The 20,716-nt window shown below is 44.9% G+C and overlaps 1 protein-coding gene across 3 annotated transcripts in view; it reads left to right on the forward strand.

Annotated features, from left to right (window-relative positions):
• The window catches only part of RABGAP1 (RAB GTPase activating protein 1), an 885,283-nt gene that overhangs the window by 74,656 nt on the left and 789,911 nt on the right, over positions 1-20,716 (forward strand). For all 3 annotated transcript variants that reach the window (XM_069241548.1, XM_069241547.1, XM_069241549.1), the window contains one exon: positions 17,555-17,795. In XM_069241548.1, coding sequence (XP_069097649.1) covers positions 17,555-17,795 — 241 coding nt within the window. The remainder of the gene's footprint in view (positions 1-17,554; positions 17,796-20,716) is intronic.

Consider the following 20,716-nt stretch of genomic DNA (forward strand, 5'->3'; position numbering starts at 1 on the left):
AAAGTATGAGGAGTGCGAAAGGACCAGGATTCCGTATGTCATATCAATATTTTGGAACTAAAAACTGTGTTCCTAGCCTTAAAAGCCTTTCAGAAAGAGCTATAGGCAAAGACCACATTGAGCCAAACACAGTACAACTGCAATGTTTTTACAACTAAAAAGCAAGGGTGGGAACGCAATCCTTTGCCCTACCAAAAGTAGCCCAAGAAATCTGGAAGTAGGCAATACAGACAAAAATGGCGATAACAGCAGTTCATCTACCAAGCAGGAACAGTGTAGAAGCGGACAGACTGAGCAGACAAGAATAGTGTTCTCATGAATAGGAACTCATTGAAGGAGTACTCAGATCTATTTTTGGTGTTCCCCAACTGCAGAAGATCTTTCTATCTGTAACCCCAAGGAACACAAAATGCAAAAACCTTACGTCCAGACTACCATACCACTAATCCCTAGGGAATGCTCTGTCAATAGACTGGTCAGGGATAGTTGCATATACTTTTCCCCGGTATCACTGTTACACAGGGTGAGAGACAAACGCAGGAGGAGCAGAATGTCTCTAATACTAATTGCCCCTCAGCGGGCGAGGCAGGCATGGTTTTCAGAGCTAATGAAAATAGCACAAGGGAGCATTCTAAAACTACCAACACAACCGTACCTTTTGTCAATGGAAGAAGGAATAATGCTACAATCTGAACCAGAGTCTGTGAGCCTGGCAGCCCGGCTCCTGAAGACTTTGATTTTGGTCATCTAAAGCTACCAGAGAACACAATGGCTGTTTTTAGAAAAGCAAGAAAGCCAACAACAAGGAAGTGCTCGATTGCTAAATGGATAAGATACCCTTTAGGGTGTCTTAGAAAGGACTTACTAAGGAAAAAACACTTAAGCATGCAAAAGTGTCTAACACACTTACGGGACTCCAAACTAACATGCAGCTTTAAAAGTACACTAAGTTGCAATAGTGGCCTACATGGAAGGAGCTTCTTTACATTTTCGGTAATTAAACGGTTTTCTGAGGTGGCAAAGATAATTGCACTACTGAGAAAGGTATCTGAACATAAACTAAATCTAATGGGACAAAATGGCCACAGCACACAGAGAGTAATGTCCAACAGTAAAGCAAGAAAAGATATTCCCGGTGTGGTTCTGTGGGTTGGGAGAAGTATGAAGTTGAAACGAGTCTCAAATCCTGTGCAGATGGTGTCTTTATTTGTAGGTGCTTAGAAAGCATTGAGTCATCGTGGAGATACAGCCAACACGTGTTTCGTCACACAGGTGACTTCATCAAGGCTGAGATAAATGGTAAAGAACTGTAATTAGTGTGGCTGCGCCAGGCAGCTGCAGGTACGTAGGTAAAAGGCTTGTGTGATAATGAAGATTGAGGAGGCCCTGATAAGCCTGTAAACATGACCAGGAAGAAGCGTAGCGGTGAGCTATCCGGTAGTCGCGAGAACGTTCTCGCGCAGCCACACTAATTACAGTTCTTTACCATTTAACTCAGCCTTGATGAAGTCACCTGTGTGACGAAACACGTGTTGGCTGTATCTCCACGATGACTCAATGCTTTCTAAGCACCTACAAATAAAGACACCATCTGCAAACAGGATTTGAGACTCGTTTCAACTTCATACTTCTCCCAACCCACAGAACCACACCGGGAATATCTTTTCTTGCTTTACTGTTGGACATTACTCTCTGTGTGCTGTGGCCATTTTGTCCCATTTTGTTCTAGGGTACACCTAGTACCCGATTTGGTGCCTACCGGGCAGTAAGGCACCGGGCCGTTTTGCACCGGACTTTACTTGTACTTATTTATTTTGTTTAAACTATATGTTTACTGCCTAGAAGTGCGGCGCCTCTCACCCTTACTGCCCTCATTTCTCTTTTCATAAACTAAATCTAAATGAGGTACCCACTCAATTAATGAAGGCCCCTTTGGAACCTTTACACAAAGCCACATTAAAGATGATAATGCTAAAGACCGAATTCCTGGTAGCCATAACATCTCTTTGGAGGGTGAGTGAAATACAAGGGCTCACAATTCAATAACAATATTTACAGGTTCACAAAGACAAAATTGTCATGAGGAAAGATACAGTTTTTACCCAAGATAGTTTGATACATAAATAAAACAATACAAATTTCATATATATATATATATATTTTTTTTTTTCCAGCACCCAAAAAATCAAGCAGAGGGCGTTACACCTGCTGGATGCAAGATGCACCATAATGTACTATATTGAAAAGGCAAAGGCAAGCAGGAAGACAAAGCAACTATTTGTCTTGTTTGCCGAGAACAATGTGTAAACCTGTAACGAAGGGCACAGTTTCCAGATGGGTCACACAAACTATTCAGCTGTGCTACACAAGTACAGAGGAGAAACTAAACTCTACCCCAAAAGCACACTCAACAAGGAAATAAAGAGCAACCGTAGCCTCTCCAGCAAATACACCTTTACAGGATATATGTATGGCAACAACTTGGTCATCTCCACATACATTCACAAAACACTACTGGATAGACATTCAAAAGAACAATGAAGCTCAAGTAGGACAGAGTGTTATAACACCTGTTTACATATGTAAGTTCCTCTTCAACTCAACCACCGCTAAACTAACAAAACCGCTACTAATTCGGTGCACAGCATTTGAATCCAGAAAAGACGCATGCTGCAATACAAATAGTTTCCTCCCTGTTGGTGTAGTTTTGCAGCTTGAAGAATTTTCTGGATTCAAAAGCGACAAACCCACCTACACAAAAAAGATAGGAGACAACAGAGAAAAATAATCTGATGATGGGAACCAGGAGTGGGAGCTTCGGGGGCAGGGGCGTACAAGGTGAAAGGAAGCACAGAAAGGGGAACCCATCAGCGTCCAACATAACAATAGAAGGTAAAAAAAAAATTAGATTTCCGGACCCAGACACTAGATGTTGGAATAATACACAGCATTTGAGTCAAGAAAATTCTTCAAGCTGCAAAACTACTTCTACAGGTAAAAAATAAAAATTTGTTTTCCATAATGCCACGTTTGTATGTGTGTATGTGTGTGTGTGTATATATATGTATATGTGTATGTATATGTTCGGTGGCATGTGTAGCTGCAGATACACATGCTGTGCATTATCCTGCCATCTAGTGTTGGGCTCTGAGTGTTACAAGTTGTTTTTCTTCGAAGAAGTCTTCAAGTCACGAGACCGAGTGACTCCTCCCTTTCGGCTCCATTGCGCATGGGCGTCGACTCAATCTTAGATTGTTTTCTTTCCGCCATCGGGTTTGGACGTGTTCCTCTTCGCTCCGTATTTCGAATCGGGAAAGTTAGCTAAATTATCGAAAATTCAATGGTATTGTTATCGTTCGGTACTGGGTTAGTGGTAGTGTATCGCGCCGACATCAAGAGCGCTCCAGCGGCCCTTCGGGGCTTCCGTTCTTCACCGAGGCCTGGTCGGCCCGACCACACCCGTCATCCCAGACTAATGGTACCGGACACCCTTCCGCTTCTGTCCTAAGTGCCATTCAAAGTATCCTTATACAGACCAGCACCGGGTCTGTATTCTGTGTTTATCACCTGAACACAGGGAGGATACTTGCAAGGCTTGTCTAGCGTTTCGATCGAAAAAGACCCTGAGAGATCGACGCGCAAGAAGACTACAGATGGCGTCGACACCGAAAGAGCAACTCTACGTCGGAGAGGAGGAAAGCATCTCCATCCAGGGGACTGACTCGGACGAATCCGAGAGTGAATGAACCTCGACGGTGCAGGAACAGTGAGTAAACCTGCCCCGTCCAAAACTCACACAAAGGCATTTAAGGCCATGGGGACGCCAACGCCTGCAGGCCATGGCTTAACCCAGCGAAAAGAAGGTGACCAAACATAGGCACCGAAAGGCCAGAGAATTGCAGAAGACTTCCGACTCCGGACGAGATTCTGGCACCGAACGATCTCGACACCGAGAGCTCGATTCCCCCAAAGTGAGGAAAATATCTTCAGAACCGAAAAAGACTATACCTGAAACCTTGGTACCGAAAAAGCTGCTTCGGAGCCAAGAAGAAGCTCTTATACAGAAGAGCAAGGACTTTCCAACCAATTTAAGGAAAGACATAGATTTGAGCAGTAGTTGGGTATGGAAGAACCGGACCACACACAAAGGAGGTTCCATATCCAGAAAGAGACTGGACAAATACAAACTTTACCTCCACTCAAATCTAAAAGGAAACTTGCATTTCAGCAAACAGAAATGCATCCTAAGGCAAAGGTGGTTAGAGACAAATCCGCACCACCAAGGTTATCACCACAACCGTCCCCACCGCACTCACCACAACTGTCACCAGTGGGAACACCTCCAATGCAGTCACCCACACATACTGGGATGACAATGGATGATGCTGATGCATGGGACTTATATAATGCACCAGTATCGGGTAACAGTCCTGATTGTTATCCAACAAAGCCGTCATCACCAGAAGACAGTACTGCATATACGCAGGTACTATCCAGGGCAGCTACGTTCCACAACTTAGCAATGCACACAGAGCCAGTGGAGGATGACTTCCTGTTTAACACCTTGGCATCCACCCACGCTTCCTATCAGAGTCTGCCAATGCTCCCGGGCATGCTCAAACATGTGAAACAGGTCTTCCAGGAGCCTGTAAAGGGAAGGGCTATCACGCCTAGAGTTGAGAAGTACAAACCTCCCCCAACAGATCCTGTGTTCATAACACAACAACTTACACCGGACTCAGTGGTTGTAGGGGTGGCAAGAAAGAGAGCAAACTCTCAATTGTCAGGAGACGCTCCACCGCCTGACAAAGAAAGCAGAAAGTTTGACGCAGCGGGCAAACGAGTGGCAACACAAGCAGCCAATCAATGACGGATTGCAAATTCACAAGCCCTACTGGCTCGCTACAACAGGGCACACTGGGACGAGATGCAACACGTCATACAGCACTTGCCCAAAGAACACCAGAAACGTGCCCAACAGGTAGTGGAAGAAGGACCGGCCATATCTCACAAACAGATAAGGTCCGCACTAGACTCTGCAGACACGGCAGCACGCATGATTCAAGCCGGAGATTCAACAAGCGGTGTTGAACATACCGTTTAATCAAGAACAGTTGTTTGGGCCGGAAGTTGACACAGCAATTGAAGTTAAAAAAAGACCCGGACACGGCCAAAGCCATGGGTGCGCTCTATTCCCCACAAGTCAGAGGCACCTTTAGGAAACCACAATTCAGAGGAGGTTTTCTGCAACAAACATCAGAGCCTTCCACCTCTCAAACCAGACCCACCTATCAGGCACAATACCAAAGGGAAGGGTTTTGTGGTTCCTATAGAGGACAATTCCCAAGAGGAAGGGTAAAGTTCCAAACAACCAAACCAAGCCAGACCAAACCGTGACTTCAATGTCACAAAACCACAACACTTGTCACCAGTGGGGGGGAGATTAACCACATATTATCAAAACTGGACACATATTACCACAGACGCATGGGTCCTATCAATTATCCAACATGGTTATTGCATAGAATTCACACAATTCCCGCCAGATGTGCCGCCAAGAATCCACAATTTGTCCCAACAACACTTAGACATATTAGAAATAGAGGTCCAAGCACTACTACAAACACAAGCAATAGAGCTCGTACCCAATCATCTGAAAGGAACAGGCGTCTACTCACTATATTTCCTAATTCCAAAAAAGGACAAAACGTTCAGACCTATCTTGGATCTCAGAACACTGAATCTCTTCATCAAATCGGACCACTTCCACATGGTAACACTTCAAGACGTGGTTCCCTTATTGAAAAAGGAGGAATACAAGACAACATTGGATCTCAAGGATGCTTATTTCCACATACCCATCCATCCTTCTCACAGAAAATACTTAAGGTTTGTAATGCACGGCGTACACTATCAATTCAAAGTGCTACTGTTCGGAATAACAACAGCCCCAAGGGTATTCACAAAATGCCTAGCAGTAGTAGCCGCTCACATAAGGAAACAGCACATGCACGTATTCCCATGTTTAGACGACTGGCTAATAAAAACCAACACTCAACAACAGTGTCTTCTTCACACGCAATACGTTATAGAAACTCTACACAAACTGGGGTTCTCTATAAATTACCAGAAATCACATCTGCAACCATCCCAAATACAACAATATTTGGGAGCAACACTCAACACACAAAGGGCAATTGCCACTCCAAGTCCACAAAGGGTCCAATCATTCCAAAATGTAAGATCAAGCATACAGTCAAACCAACACTACCCAGTGGGGTTTGTAATGAAACTTCTAGGCATGATGTCTTCATGCATAGCCATTGTCCCAAATGCAAGATTACACATGCGGCCCTTACAACAGTTCCTAGCAAAACCATGGACACAAGCACTGGGTCAACTTCAAGATCTAGTGTTGATAGACCGCCAACAAACTCATCGCTTCAATGGTGGAACCCTATAAATTTAAACAAGGGACGGCCATTCCGAGACCCAGTGCCTCAAGCTGTTATCACAACAGATGCTTCCATGATGGGGTGGGGAGCACACCTCAACAAGCACAGCATACAGGGTCAATGGGACAATCAACAAAAACAACTTCGCATAAATCATTTGGAACTGCTAGTCTTTTTTATAGCATTAAAAGCATTTCAACCACTGGTAGCTCACAAACACATCCTTGTCAAAACCGACAACATGACAACAATGTATTATCTCAACAAACAAGGGGGGAAACACTTGTCACAACTGTGTCTCCTAGCACAAAAGATTTGGCATTGGGCAATTCACAATCACATTCGCCTGATAGCACAATACATATCAGTTAGCCGACAATCTCAGTCGAGATCACCAGCAAACTCACACAAAATGCCAAAACTTCGTGTCCTGGTACCCACACCCTCAATCCAAGGGCAATGCACTATGGATCAGTTGGTCGGGGATATTTGCTTACGCTTTTCCCCCTGTCCCACTCCTTCCTTATCTGGTCAACAAACTAAGTCAAAACAAACTCATACAAATACTCATAGCACCAACCTGGGCTCGCCAACCGTGGTACACAACACTGTTGGACTTATCAGTTGTACCCCACATCAAATTACCAAACATACCAGATCTGTTAACACAACACAAACAACAGATCAGACACCCGAATCCAGCATCGCTCAATCTAGCAATCTGACTCCTGAAGTCTTAGAATTCGGACATTTACATCTTACACATGAGTGTATGGAGGTCATTAAACAAGCGAGAAAACCTACAACAAGATATTGTTACGCAAACAAATGGAAAAGATTTGTTTGCTACTGCCACACTAATCAAATTCAACCACTACATGCCTCCACAAAGGACATTGTAAGCTACTTATTACACTTACAAAAGTCTAATCTAGCATTCACTTCCATTAAAATCCATCTCGCTGCAATATCTGCCTATCTGCAGATTACACATACAACATCACTTTTTAGAATCCCAGTCATTAAAGCATTTATGGAGAGACTAAAAAGAATCCTACCCCCAAGGACACCACCAGTACCACCACCATTCGAACCCATGCAATATCTGACTTGGAAAGTAGCCTTTCTAATAGCTATCACATCACTCAGAGTAAGTGAGATACAAGCATTTACTATTCAAGAACCCTTTATACAAATACATAAACAAAGTGGTTCTCCGTACAAATCCAAAATTCTTACCAAAGGTCATATCACCATTCCACCTAAACGAAACTGTGGAACTCAGTCTTCTTTCCACAACCAGACTCAGTAGCCGAAAGAGCCTTGCATACATTAGACATAAAAAGAGCACTAATGTATTACATTGACAGAACGAAACAATTTCGCAAAACAAAACAATTGTTTGTAGCCTTCCAAAAACCTCATGAAGGTAATCCTATATCCAAACAAGGCATCGCCAGATGGATAGTTTAATATAGCAAGTTTGAATACATTTAAGCAAAAAGAGAATTACCGATTACTCCAAGAGCACATTCCACTAAAAAGAAAGGCGCCACAATGGCTTTTCTTGGGAATATACCTATGACAGAAATTTGTAAGGCAGCCACCTGGTCTACGCCTCATACATTTACTAAGCATTACTGTGTAGATGTCTTAGCAGCGCAACAATCCACAGTAGGACAGGCTGTATTAAGAACATTATTTCAGACAACTTCAACTCCTACGGGCTAAACCATCGTTTTTTGGGGAGATTACTGCTTGGTAGTCTATGCACAGCATGTGTATCTGCAGCTACACATGCCACCGAACGGAAAATGTCACTTACCCAGTGTACATCTGTTTGTGGAATGAGACGCTGCAGATTCACATGCGCCCTCCCACCTCCCCGGTAGCCTGTTGACTTTTTTAGTTGAATGAAAATTGTAAATATGTAAATAAATATTCTTCTAATACACATTATGTACATACTTACTTACTCCATTGCATGGGCACCTCTAGTATACTCACAACTCCTACCTCACCCTCTGTGGGGAAAACAATCTAAGATTGAGTCGACGCCCATGCGCAATGGAGCTGAAAGGGAGGAGTCACTCGGTCTCGTGACTCAAAGACTTCTTCGAAGAAAAACAACTTGTAACACTCCGAGCCCAACACTAGATGGCAGGATAATGCACAGCATGTGAATCTGCAGCTACACATGCCACGAACAGATGTACACTGGGTAACATATGTTCGGTGGCATGTGTAGCTGCAGATACACATGCTGTGCATAATCCGCTGTCTGGTGTTGGGTCGGAGTGTTACAAGTTGATTTTTTTTCGAAGAAGTCTTTTCGAGTCACGAGACCGAGGGACTCCTTGTCCTTTGTTTCCATTGCGCATGGGCGTCGACTCATCTTCGATTGTTTTTTTTTTCCACCATCGGGTTCGGACGTGTTCCTTTTCGCTCTGGGTTTCGGGACGGAAAGATAGTCAAAACTTCGAAAAACTGCGTCGGTATTGTTTCGTTCGGTATCGGGTTCGATAGAATCGACACCGAATCGTGAAGAGCTCCGGTAGCCCTTCGGGGTAACTTCGACCCCCCCGTCGGGGCCTGGTCGGCCCGACCGCGTGTAACATCGACACCGATGGAACGGACCCCGTTCCGATTCTGTCCTAAATGCCACAGCAAATAACCATATACAGACCAACATTTGGTCTGTAACTTGTGCCGGTCGCCCGAGCACAAGGAAGAAACGTGTGAGGCCTGTCGTGCGTTTCGGTCCCGAAAGACGCTCCGTGACCGAAGAGCCAGAAGGTTGCAAATGGTGTCCACGCCGACAGGACAACGAGGGTTCGAGGAACAAGGAGAAGAAGAGGAAGCCTTCTCCATCCATGAATCGGACTCTGAGGAATTCGACGTCGAAGAAACCGTGAGTAAGACGTCGAAACAAGCACCACACGGGAAAACAGACAAGGCCCAGGGGACGCCACTGCCAACAGGCCATGGCTCAACCCATAAAACAGGTGACCGTCCATCGGCACCGAAAAAGGGCGAACCGGTTCCGAGATCGTCCGACTCGGGTCGAGACACAGGCACGCAGCAATCTCGGGACCGAGAAAGTGCTGCCGAAAAGGGTCGACGCCGAGACAGCGGAACCGAAGCTGCTAGACGCAGAGACAGCGGCACCGAGGATGATCGACGCCGAGAAGGCTCGACTACAAAAAAGAGAAAATTCTCCTCGGAGCCGAAAATAATCAGACACAGTTTCGGTGCCAAAACGCCCAGCAACCGAACCGACTGCCAGCTCGTATTCAGAGGAACAATCACTGTCCTCTCAAATGCGCAAACACAGATTTGAAGAAGAGTTACAAACCACTGACGTAGACCACACCCAGAAGCGGATCTTCATACAGAGTGGGACAGGGAAGATCAGCACTCTTCCCCCCAATCAGGAGGAAAAGGAGACTCGAGTTCCAAACCCCATAACAAACACCACAAGCAAAAGTGGTGAAGAAAGTAACTCCACCACCCTCTCCTCCACCTGTAACTCATACATCACCGGCACAAACTCCGTCACATTCACCAGCTCATACCACCATGAGCCAAGATGACCAGGACGCTTGGGACCTATACGACGCCCCAGTATCAGACAATAGTCCTGAGTCGTACCCTACCAAGCCCTCACCACCTGAGGACAGCACAGCGTATGCACAGGTGGTAGCTAGGGCAGCAGAGTTCCATAACGTGTCGTTACACTCAGAACCTGTCGAGGATGACTTCCTTTTCAACACCCTCTCCTCCACCCATAGCACCTATCAAAGCCTGCCTACGCTCCCGGGAATGCTAAGGCACGCAAAACAGATCTTTAAAGAACCTGTCAAAAGCAGAGCGATAACTCCACGGGTGGAGAAAAAATATAAAGCACCGCCCACGGACCCTGCTTTTATCACATCACAACTGCCACCAGATTCAGTTGTAGTAGGGGCAGCTCGCAAGAGAGCCAACTCGCACACATCAGGCGACGCCCCACCTCCGGACAAAGAGAGCCGCAAGTTCGACGCAGCTGGAAAAAGGGTTGCTGTACAAGCTGCAAACCAGTGGCGCATCGCGAACTCTCAGGCGCTCCTAGCGCGATATGACAGAGCCCATTGGGATGAGATGCAGCATCTCATCGAGCATCTGCCCAAAGAATTACAGAAACGGGCAAAACAAGTAGTTGAGGAGGGACAAAATATCTCTAATAATCAAATACGCTCCTCTATGGATGCAGCGGATACAGCTGCAAGAACAATAAATACCGCAGTAACCATAAGAAGGCACGCATGGTTGCGCACATCCGGGTTTAAACCCGAGATCCAACAGGCAGTGCTCAATATGCCGTTCAACGAACAACAATTGTTTGGACCCGATGTGGACACGGCAATTGAGAAATTGAAAAAGGACACTGACACAGCCAAGGCCATGGGCGCACTCTATTCCCCGCAGGGCAGAGGCACTTTTGGCACATTTCGCAGACCACCCTTCAGAGGGGGGTTTCGGGGTCAAGCCACACAAGCCAGCACCTTGCAATCGACACCGTCTACCTACCAGGGACAGTACCAAAGGGGAGGCTTTCGGGGCCAGTACAGAGGGGGACAATTCCCTAGAAACCGGGGAAAATTTCAAGGTCCCAAAACCCCTACAACCAAACAGTGACTCACAAGTCACTCAACCCCTTCACACAACACCAGTGGGGGGAAGACTAAGCCAGTTTTACAAAGCTTGGGAGGAGATAACAGACACTTGGGTCTTAGCAATTATCCAACATGGTTATTGCATAGAATTTCTCCAAATCCCTCCAAATGTCCCACCAAAAACACAAAACATGTCAAAACAGCATTTAGACCTTCTGGAATTAGAAGTTCAGGCATTACTGCAAAAGGACGCAATAGAACTTGTACCACGTACACAAAGGAACACAGGAGTTTACTCACTGTACTTTCTAATACCAAAAAAAGACAAAACACTGAGACCAATCTTAGATCTCAGAACACTAAACATCTACATCAAATCGGAACACTTTCACATGGTCACGCTACAAAACGTATTACCACTGCTAAAACAACAAGACTATATGACAACCTTAGATCTAAAGGACGCGTATTTCCACATACCGATGCATCCCTCGCACAGGAAATACCTAAGGTTCGTATTCAAGGGAATACATTACCAATTCAAAGTGTTGCCGTTCGGTATAACAACGCACCAAGAGTATTTACAAAATGCCTAGCAGTAGTAGCTGCACATATCAAAGGCAGCAAATACACGTGTTCCCCTACCTAGACGATTGGCTAATCAAAACCAACTCCCTAACAAAGTGTTCACACCACACAGAGTATGTCATACAAACCCTCTACAAACTCGGTTTCTCCATCAACTATGCAAAATCACACATTCTGCCGTGCAAAACACAGCAATACTTAGGAGCGACAATCAACACAACAAAGGGGATAGCCACTCCAAGTCCACAAAGGGTTCAAAATTTTTACAAGGTTATACAAGCCATGTATCCGACACAAAAAATACATGCAAAGATGGTATTAAAACTCCTAGGCATGATGTCTTCATGCATAGCCATTGTCCCAAACGCAAGACTGCACATGAGGCCCTTACAACAGTGCCTAGCATCGCAATGGTCACAGGCACAGGGTCACCTTCTAGATCTGGTGTTGATAGACCGTCAAACATACATCTCGCTTCTATGGTGGAACAGTATAAATTTAAACAAAGGGCGGCCTTTCCAAGACCCAGTACCACAATACGTGATAACAACAGATGCTTCCATGACAGGGTGGGGAGCACACCTCAATCAACACAGCATCCAAGGACAATGGGACGTACATCAAACAAAGTTGCATATTAATCACCTCGAATTGTTAGCAGTATTCCTAGCGTTGAAAGCATTTCAACTCATCATAACACACAAATACATTCTTGTCAAAACAGACAACATGGCAACAATGTATTATCTAAACAAACAGGGGGGGACACACTCGACACAGCTGTGCCTCCTGGCACAAAAGATATGGCAATGGGCGATTTACAGCCACATTCGCCTAATAGCACAGTTTATTCCAGGGATCCAGAATCAACTAGCAGACAACCTCTCTCGAGATCACCAACAAGTCCACGAATGGGAGATTCACCCCCAAATTCTAAACACTTACTTCCACATTTGGGGAACACCTCAAATAGACCTATTTGCAACAAAGGAGAACGCAAAATGCCAAAACTTCGCATCCAGGTACCCACACAGGCAGTCTCAAGGCAATGCTCTATGGATGAATTGGTCAGGGATATTTGCATACGCTTTTCCCCCTCTCCCTCTCCTTCCATATCTGGTAAACAAATTGAGTCAAAACAAACTCAAACTCATACTAATAGCACCAACATGGGCAAGACAACCCTGGTACACAACACTACTAGACATGTCAGTAGTACCCCATGTCAAGCTACCCAACAGGCCAGATCTGCTAACACAACACAAACAACAGATCAGGCATCTAAACCCAGCATCGCTGAATCTAGCAATCTGGCTCCTGAAATCCTAGAATTCGGACATTTAAACCTCACCCAAGAATGTATGGAGGTCATAAAACAGGCTAGAAGGCCATCCACTAGACACTGCTATGCAAGTAAATGGAAAAGGTTTGTTTGCTACTGCCATAGTAATCAAGTTCAACCATTACATGCATCTCCAAAGGATGTAGTAGGATACTTACTACATTTGCAGAAATCAAATCTGGCCTTCTCTTCCATAAAGATACACCTCGCGGCAATTTCTGCATACCTGCAGATTACCCATTCAACTTCACTATTTAGGATACCTGTCATTAAAGCGTTTATGGAAGGCTTAAAAAGAATTATACCACCAAGAACACCACCTGTTCCTTCATGGAACCTCAACATCGTCTTAACAAGACTCATGGGTCCACCTTTCGAACCCATGCATTCTTGCAAAATGCAATTCTTAACGTGGAAGGTTGCATTTCTCGTTGCCATTACATCTCTAAGAAGAGTAAGCGAAATTCAAGCGTTTACTATACAGGAACCTTTTATTCAAATACACAAAAATAAGGTAGTTCTAAGAACTAATCCTAAATTTTTACCAAAAGTTATTTCACTGTTCCACTTAAATCAAACAGTAGAACTACCAGTGTTCTTTCCACAGCCAGACTCAGTAGCTGAAAGGGCACTACATACATTAGACATCAGAAGAGCACTAATGTACTACATTGACAGAACAAAACTAATTAGGAAAACAAAACAACTGTTTATTGCATTTCAAAAACCTCATACAGGAAACCCAATATCAAAACAGGGTATAGCCAGATGGATAGTTAAGTGTATCCAAACCTGCTACCTTAAAGCAAAGAGAGAGCTGCCCATTACACCAAAGGCACACTCAACCAGAAAGAAAGGCGCTACCATGGCCTTCCTAGGAAATATCCCAATGAACGAAATATGTAAAGCAGCCACATGGTCTATGCCTCACACATTTACTAAGCACTACTGTGTAGACGTGTTATCCGCACAACAAGCCACAGTAGTTCAAGCCGTACTAAGAACTTTATTTCAAACTACTTCCACTCCTACAGGCTGAGCCACCGCTTTTGGGGAGATAACTGCTTACTAGTCTATGCACAGCATGTGTATCTGCAGCTACACATGCCACCGAACTGAAAATGTCACTTACCCAGTGTACATCTGTTCGTGGCATTAGTCGCTGCAGATTCACATGCGCCCACCCGCCTCCCCGGGAGCCTGTAGCCGTTTGGAAGTAATCTTCAACATTTGTACATTTGTAAATATATTACTTAAACTTTATTTTGTACATACTTATTCATTCCATTGCATGGGCACTATTACTAACATACACAACTCCTACCTCACCCTCTGCGGGTAAAACAATCGAAGATGGAGTCGACGCCCATGCGCAATGGAAACAAAGGAGGAGGAGTCCCTCGGTCTCGTGACTCGAAAAGACTTCTTCGAAGAAAAACAACTTGTAACACTCCGACCCAACACCAGACTGCGGACTATGCACAGCATGTGAATCTGCAGCGACTAATGCCATGAACAGATGTACACTGGGTAAGTGACATTTTCAATATATATATATATATATATATATATATATATAGTGTGTGTGTTCGATGGCATGTGTAGCTGCAGATACTCATGCTATGCATACCGTCTGCCATCTAGTGTTGGGCTCGGAGTGTTTCAAGTTTTTCTTCGAAGAAGTGTTTTTGAGTCACAGGATCCAGTGACTCCTCCTCTTCGGCTCCATTGCGCATGGGCATCAACTTCATGTTGACGGAAAATGTCACTTACCCAGTGTACATCTGTTCGTGGCATGTTCCACTGCAGATTCACATGCACCCTCCCTCCTCCCCAGACGCCTGTAGCCGTTTAAGGTGAACATTTATTTTTACGTATGTGTGTGTGTGTGTACTCAAACACTTCCTCGAAGAAAAACAACTTGTAACACTCCGAGCCCAACACTAGATGGCAGACGGTATGCATAGCATGTGAATCTGCAGTGGAACATGCCACGAACAGATGTACACTGGGTAAGTGGCATTATTTTATATATATATATATATATTTTTTTTTTTTCCTCATCTAATCCTGCTAGCTACCAACAAGATGAAGCGGTATCGTGGAGTATGGAGCCTTGCGATATCCTGGCTTGTTGGTCTAAAACATAGTCCTGTTTTTCTCTGACTGGAGAGTCTGTTTTCTCCACCAGAGCTTCTGAGCGGGTGGTTTTGTTCATCGATGCCCAGTAGGGATGCCTTAACTTTGTGTCCCTCCTTTTTCAACCTCTGCTTGTCCTGAGTCTGCACAGTCTCAGGAGGAACCACAGGGCCGAGCACTGTAACAGTGTGGAGTGCACTACAATATTTTGAGAATCGTGCCCCCTACCTCCTCCACATGAGCTTAGTAGCCCCCAAGCATCCGCATCCTCCATCCAGGCTCTTCTTTAGCACTGTCCTCCATAGGCCATGCAGCTGTCTTTCAGTTCCCCCTGTTTTTCAGGTGTTATCAACTGTGAGCACCTCCCATGCTCTAACTTGCACAGGGACATCGTTTCAGTTATTGGACTGGGCCGAGTCCCATTTGCCATATCCCCTCAGTGATGTCTCTGTCCACACTCCAGGATGGCCCTTTGCCCAGCAGGTCTCTGGTCTCACCATTTCTGTGGCTGGGTCCACAACATTAGTTGGTCCTGGTGCTATGTGGCTTTCATGGCAGCCACATTAATGGGGATGCACTGCACTTACTGCAGTGTATTCTTCTGGTGCCTCAGAGCATTGTAACCCCACCCTGTTGTCAGGATCAGGCTTTGCTTCATTTCTAGAGCCCAGATCCACCTTTGATCTGTTGTGGAATGGTGCAAGATGTCCTGCCAGGCCCACAATCCGAGCAGACCAGCAGTCACACTCCCAGTGCTATTTTAGCTTAGGCCATGTCCCACAGAGCCTGTATTTATCTGAGGAGATTACCTTGCTCCATAAGCTTCAGTAAGTACATTGATTTAGTATATAAATTGTTCTTTCTGAAAGACCAACTGTATTAAATGTTTTTTTTACTCCTGAAAGTCTTTGTTATTAGGAATAAACAGCAGCCATACAACCTTTTAAACATAACTTATTTCTAGCATATACTGCAGCAGGTTTGTCAGGCCAATTGACTGTAAATTACAATTGCTGTTTAACTCAATATAATGGTGTTTAATTCATTGCCCCGCTGACCAAAAGGATGAAAGCTTGAGTCCGTTTAACTCAACTTCCTTACTGTCTTATCATGTTTTCTGCAAAATGTCCATTTACAGTTCTAGAAATGTTTTATAGACGGTGTGACACTACAGACTACTAGATTCTCTCAAGAATTTGCATAATACTGAGGCTGTTCTGGCCACAGGCTTCCTCATAAATAAAGTGTTAATTGGTAGCATGAGCAAAAACAACAAGTGATGGACGGAATGCTGAACATTGTCAAACACTCACCCCCAGTCACAGATCTGGGTTTAATCCATCGTTCTTTTGCTCACCATGCCACCCCAGTTTGGACCCAGCCGTATGCAAATCAGTCTTGACCCTGTTCCTCATGGGAACAGTCCAGCCCAAACTGCCAAGCCAGGTCCTCACTGGTCCGGAAGCAAGCATCCTGGGACCGGTTTTGGGGTTTCACCCCTCATCAGCCAGGCTGGGGGTGAGTGTTTGACAATGTTCAGCATTCCGTCCATCACTTGTTGTTTTTGCTTTGTCGCCCTAAATGGGAAGGGTATGCCCAGACGTGGGTGCCGTGCTTCCCATGCCACTGGATTCAAGCTAGCCTGGCTGATGAGGGGTGAAACCCCGAAACCGGTCCCAGGATGCTTGTTTCCAGTCCAGGGAAGACCTGGCCTAGCAGTTCGGGCTGGACTGTTCCCATGAGGAACAGGGTCAAGACTGATTTGCATATGGCTGGGTCCAAACTGGAATGGCATTGGCAGCAAAAAAACGATGGATTTAGGCCCAGATCACTGTACTGGGAGTGAATGTTTGACATTGTTCAGCATTCCTTCCATCACTTGTTGTTTTAACTGGTAGCATGAGCCTGTTTTTCACAACCAAGACCAATTTTTACTATGTTGGGCCACCAGACAGGTTCATGTTACAACTTTTCTTCGCTGTTGTAGGTGTTTGGCTGATTCCAAGGTGATTGTTATATTTCATCACACCATTGCTTCTGTGGTAACATAGTTTAGAAAGATAGTTCAGCAACATTCCTCGTTTTGTAAGATGTATTTTACCTAAAACATTTTAGTAAGCATCTGCTCCCAGTGAGGGATGAGGTTCTATCTGACTTTGTCATGGGACAGCTGCCTTTCTTCTGTGCTAACCCTTCAACGCATGACCCAACTTTCGTGGCGGGCATTTATAACCCAATAATTCTGTGTAGAACTTCAATGCTATATCTGTGACAAAAAACATTCATCAAAATAATTCTGTGCATTATTAGTGTTTAATATGTTATTTATATAACCAATTGATGAACATCTTTCATATGTTGGAATGAATATTTAGATTGTGGGAAACGGAAGTGAACAACAGCTTCAAAAGGAGCTTGAAGATGTTCTGATGGATACACCAACAGAAGACAATGAAAGCCATAAGCGATCTCTGGAACAATCACTTGGTGATGGCGACCATGGAACCTCTGACTCCTTTGATGAAGCCTCTTCAGCATCTTCCTCCATTAACCCAGCTTTAACATTAGGTCTTCAGAAACCAGATATGAACCTTACAGTGATGCCATCGCAAGAAGGTAAGCAGAGCCTTTGCTGCATAGGCTTTCTTTGGAAAAAATAACATTTTGTTTATGCCATAGCCTACCACAACTAGGAATGCATTTAACCTGTTGCTTACTATTGGCTTTGTGGTCTGTAACTCACATTTTTTGGCTTCCTATATGCTGGCTTTATTTGCTTTAGCCTGTCCTGCTTCATTTCGTTGGTTCCCTTTGCCTGGACCTTGTTTACTGTATTCTTCCACAAACTTGCTTTCTGTAAACAGGCCTTTAAATCTTGTTCTTATCTTTTCACATTTCTGTGCATTCAAAGACAGAGGTCAGATGTCAGGCTGTTTCTTCCAAGGAGATTGGTGTTTATTTTTCTTTCTCTGTCTTCAAAGTGAGAGAATTTATGTGACAGTCCTGCCGAGTACTCATGTAAGACAAGAAGGGAAGTTCTTTTCCTTTTTGTTTGCTAGAAAAAAAAAAACTGTGCTGTTTCAGAATACATCGAAATAATACAAGTGAAGCACTTTTTTTGTAATTCTGAAGTGTGGTGTGAAAACACATTTTTGAATATTATCAAAACACATCAGTAAACTAGGTGATGATGACACTTGCACACACCTCATTTACGTGCAGTAAAACCGTATTTTGGTGCAAATGTAATGGTCATTTCAATTGAAATGTGTTGTCAGTAATGGCAGTGCACTACCACACTACCAACTTTACTCCACTCCATTCTACACCCTTCCACTCTATGCTATACCACTGCACGCCACTCTTCGACATGCCACTCCATTCTACGCCCCCCCACTCTGACACTGACACACCATGCTACTCAACTCCACGCCAATCTATGCCGCTCACTCCACGATATAAGCCACTCTACCCTACGCCCCTCCAATCTATTCCACTCCACTCCAATGTACCACAATCTACCACACTTCGCTATAATCTACCCCAATCTAATCCACTCCAATCGGCCCCACTCCACTCTACCATAATCTACCCCAATGTAATCCACTCCAGTCTATCCTACTCAGTCTACCCCTCTCCAATTTACCCACCCCAATGTACCCCACACCATTTCACCCTACCCCATTTCAGTCTACCTCACTCCAACCCAGTCTACCCAATCCACTCTACTACGATCCAATGTACCCCACTCCACTATAATCTACCTCACTCCACCCAAATTTGCCCCACTCCAAAACAATCTTCCCCACTACTCCACACCAAACTACTCCATTCTACTGCACTCCAATCTACCCAACTCTGCCCCTATATACCCCACTCCAATCTGCCATCCCACTCCAATGTACCCCAATCCAATGCAATCCACTCCAACCCAAATCCACTCCAGTCAATCCCACTGCAATCTATTTCCCTCCAATCTACACACGTCCAGTTCACCCCACTCCATTCTAGTTTACCCCCACTCCGAGCTCCACTGCAATCTGCCCAACTCCTCTCCACTCTATTCTCCACCACTCTAATCTCCCCCACTCCATTCCAGCCTACCACACTCCAGTCCATCACATTTCACTCTACCCAAGTCTACCCCACTCCACTTCACTCCAGTCTACCCCACTGTCATGTACTACACTCTACTCAAATTTACACTCAATCTACCACACTATGCCCAATGTACCCCATTTCAGTCTACCCCCACACCATCCTGACAAACTTCACACCACTCTATCCAACTCCACTCTACCACACACCACTCCAGTCTACCCCACTCCTCTCTATCTCACTCCAGTCTGCTCTACTGGACTTCACTCTATCACACCGTAATCCACCCAATTTATTCGACTCCGTTTACCCCACTCCATTCCAGTCTACCTCTCTCCATTCTGATTGGCCCCCTCTCTGATCTGCACCCTGTCTAATCGGGCCCACTCCACCCCAATTAAATCTACCCCCAATTCACTCTACCCCGCTCCACCCCAATCTAGTCTACCCAATCCCATTCTACCCTAATTAAATCTACCTCGCTTCACCCCAATCTACACAGTTCAATCTACCCAACTCCGTTCTGCCCAATCTACCTCACACCTCTCTACCTGACAACATACCACTCCACCCCTTCCCGCAATCTGCCCCACTCTACTCTGCCACACTGTACTTTACCCAGCTCTACTCCACTTCATTGCCATCTACCCTCCACATAAACCTACTCCAATCTACCCCACCCCAAATTACCCCACTCCAATCTACCCAGTCTACTCCATTCCAATCTACGTCACTCCACTCCAGTCTATACCACCCTATCCCAGTCTGCCCCACACCACTGTACACTTCACTTCAACCTTCTCCACTCCAGTCTACCCCACTCCAATCTACCAAAATCTTCCCCATTCTTATCTCTCACTCCAATCTGCCCCGCTTCACTCCAGTCTACCCCACTTCAATCTATTCCAATCCACTGCAGTTCACTCTTGCCCATTTACCTGCCTCCACTCCAATCTACCTCACTCTAATCTACCCCAGCCTAATAGAATCTATCCCGCTCCAATCTACCATGCTGATCTACCCAACACCCCCACTCTAATATAGCTCGTTCCACCCCACTCCTCTCCAGTCTACCCACTCTACCCTATTCCACTCTATCCAAGTCTAACACATTCCTACATATCCCACCCCACGTCACTAACGTTTAGCCATGCTGAAACACAGCCACACTGGTGTACAGCATGGCTAAAACACAGTCACAAAGGTAAAACCTATTGGCTTTGCCAATGCTTGTTTCACAGTCTGTTGGTACTATTTATTATGGAATTAAACATTTTGAGAAATAATGAACTATAAATTATGCCTACAACTACTTAAACAATATCATCCTGTTTCTTCCACAAGAACAGTGTATGTAAGGCCTGGCTAAATTTCAGAAGATGTCTATCACTGGAGGTCTGCCCGCCTCTTACTAATTGGTAGAAACAGATTATTCTATC

This window comes from Pleurodeles waltl, chromosome 6 (genome assembly GCF_031143425.1).
Source record: "Pleurodeles waltl isolate 20211129_DDA chromosome 6, aPleWal1.hap1.20221129, whole genome shotgun sequence".
Taxonomy (NCBI): Eukaryota; Metazoa; Chordata; class Amphibia; order Caudata; family Salamandridae; genus Pleurodeles; species Pleurodeles waltl.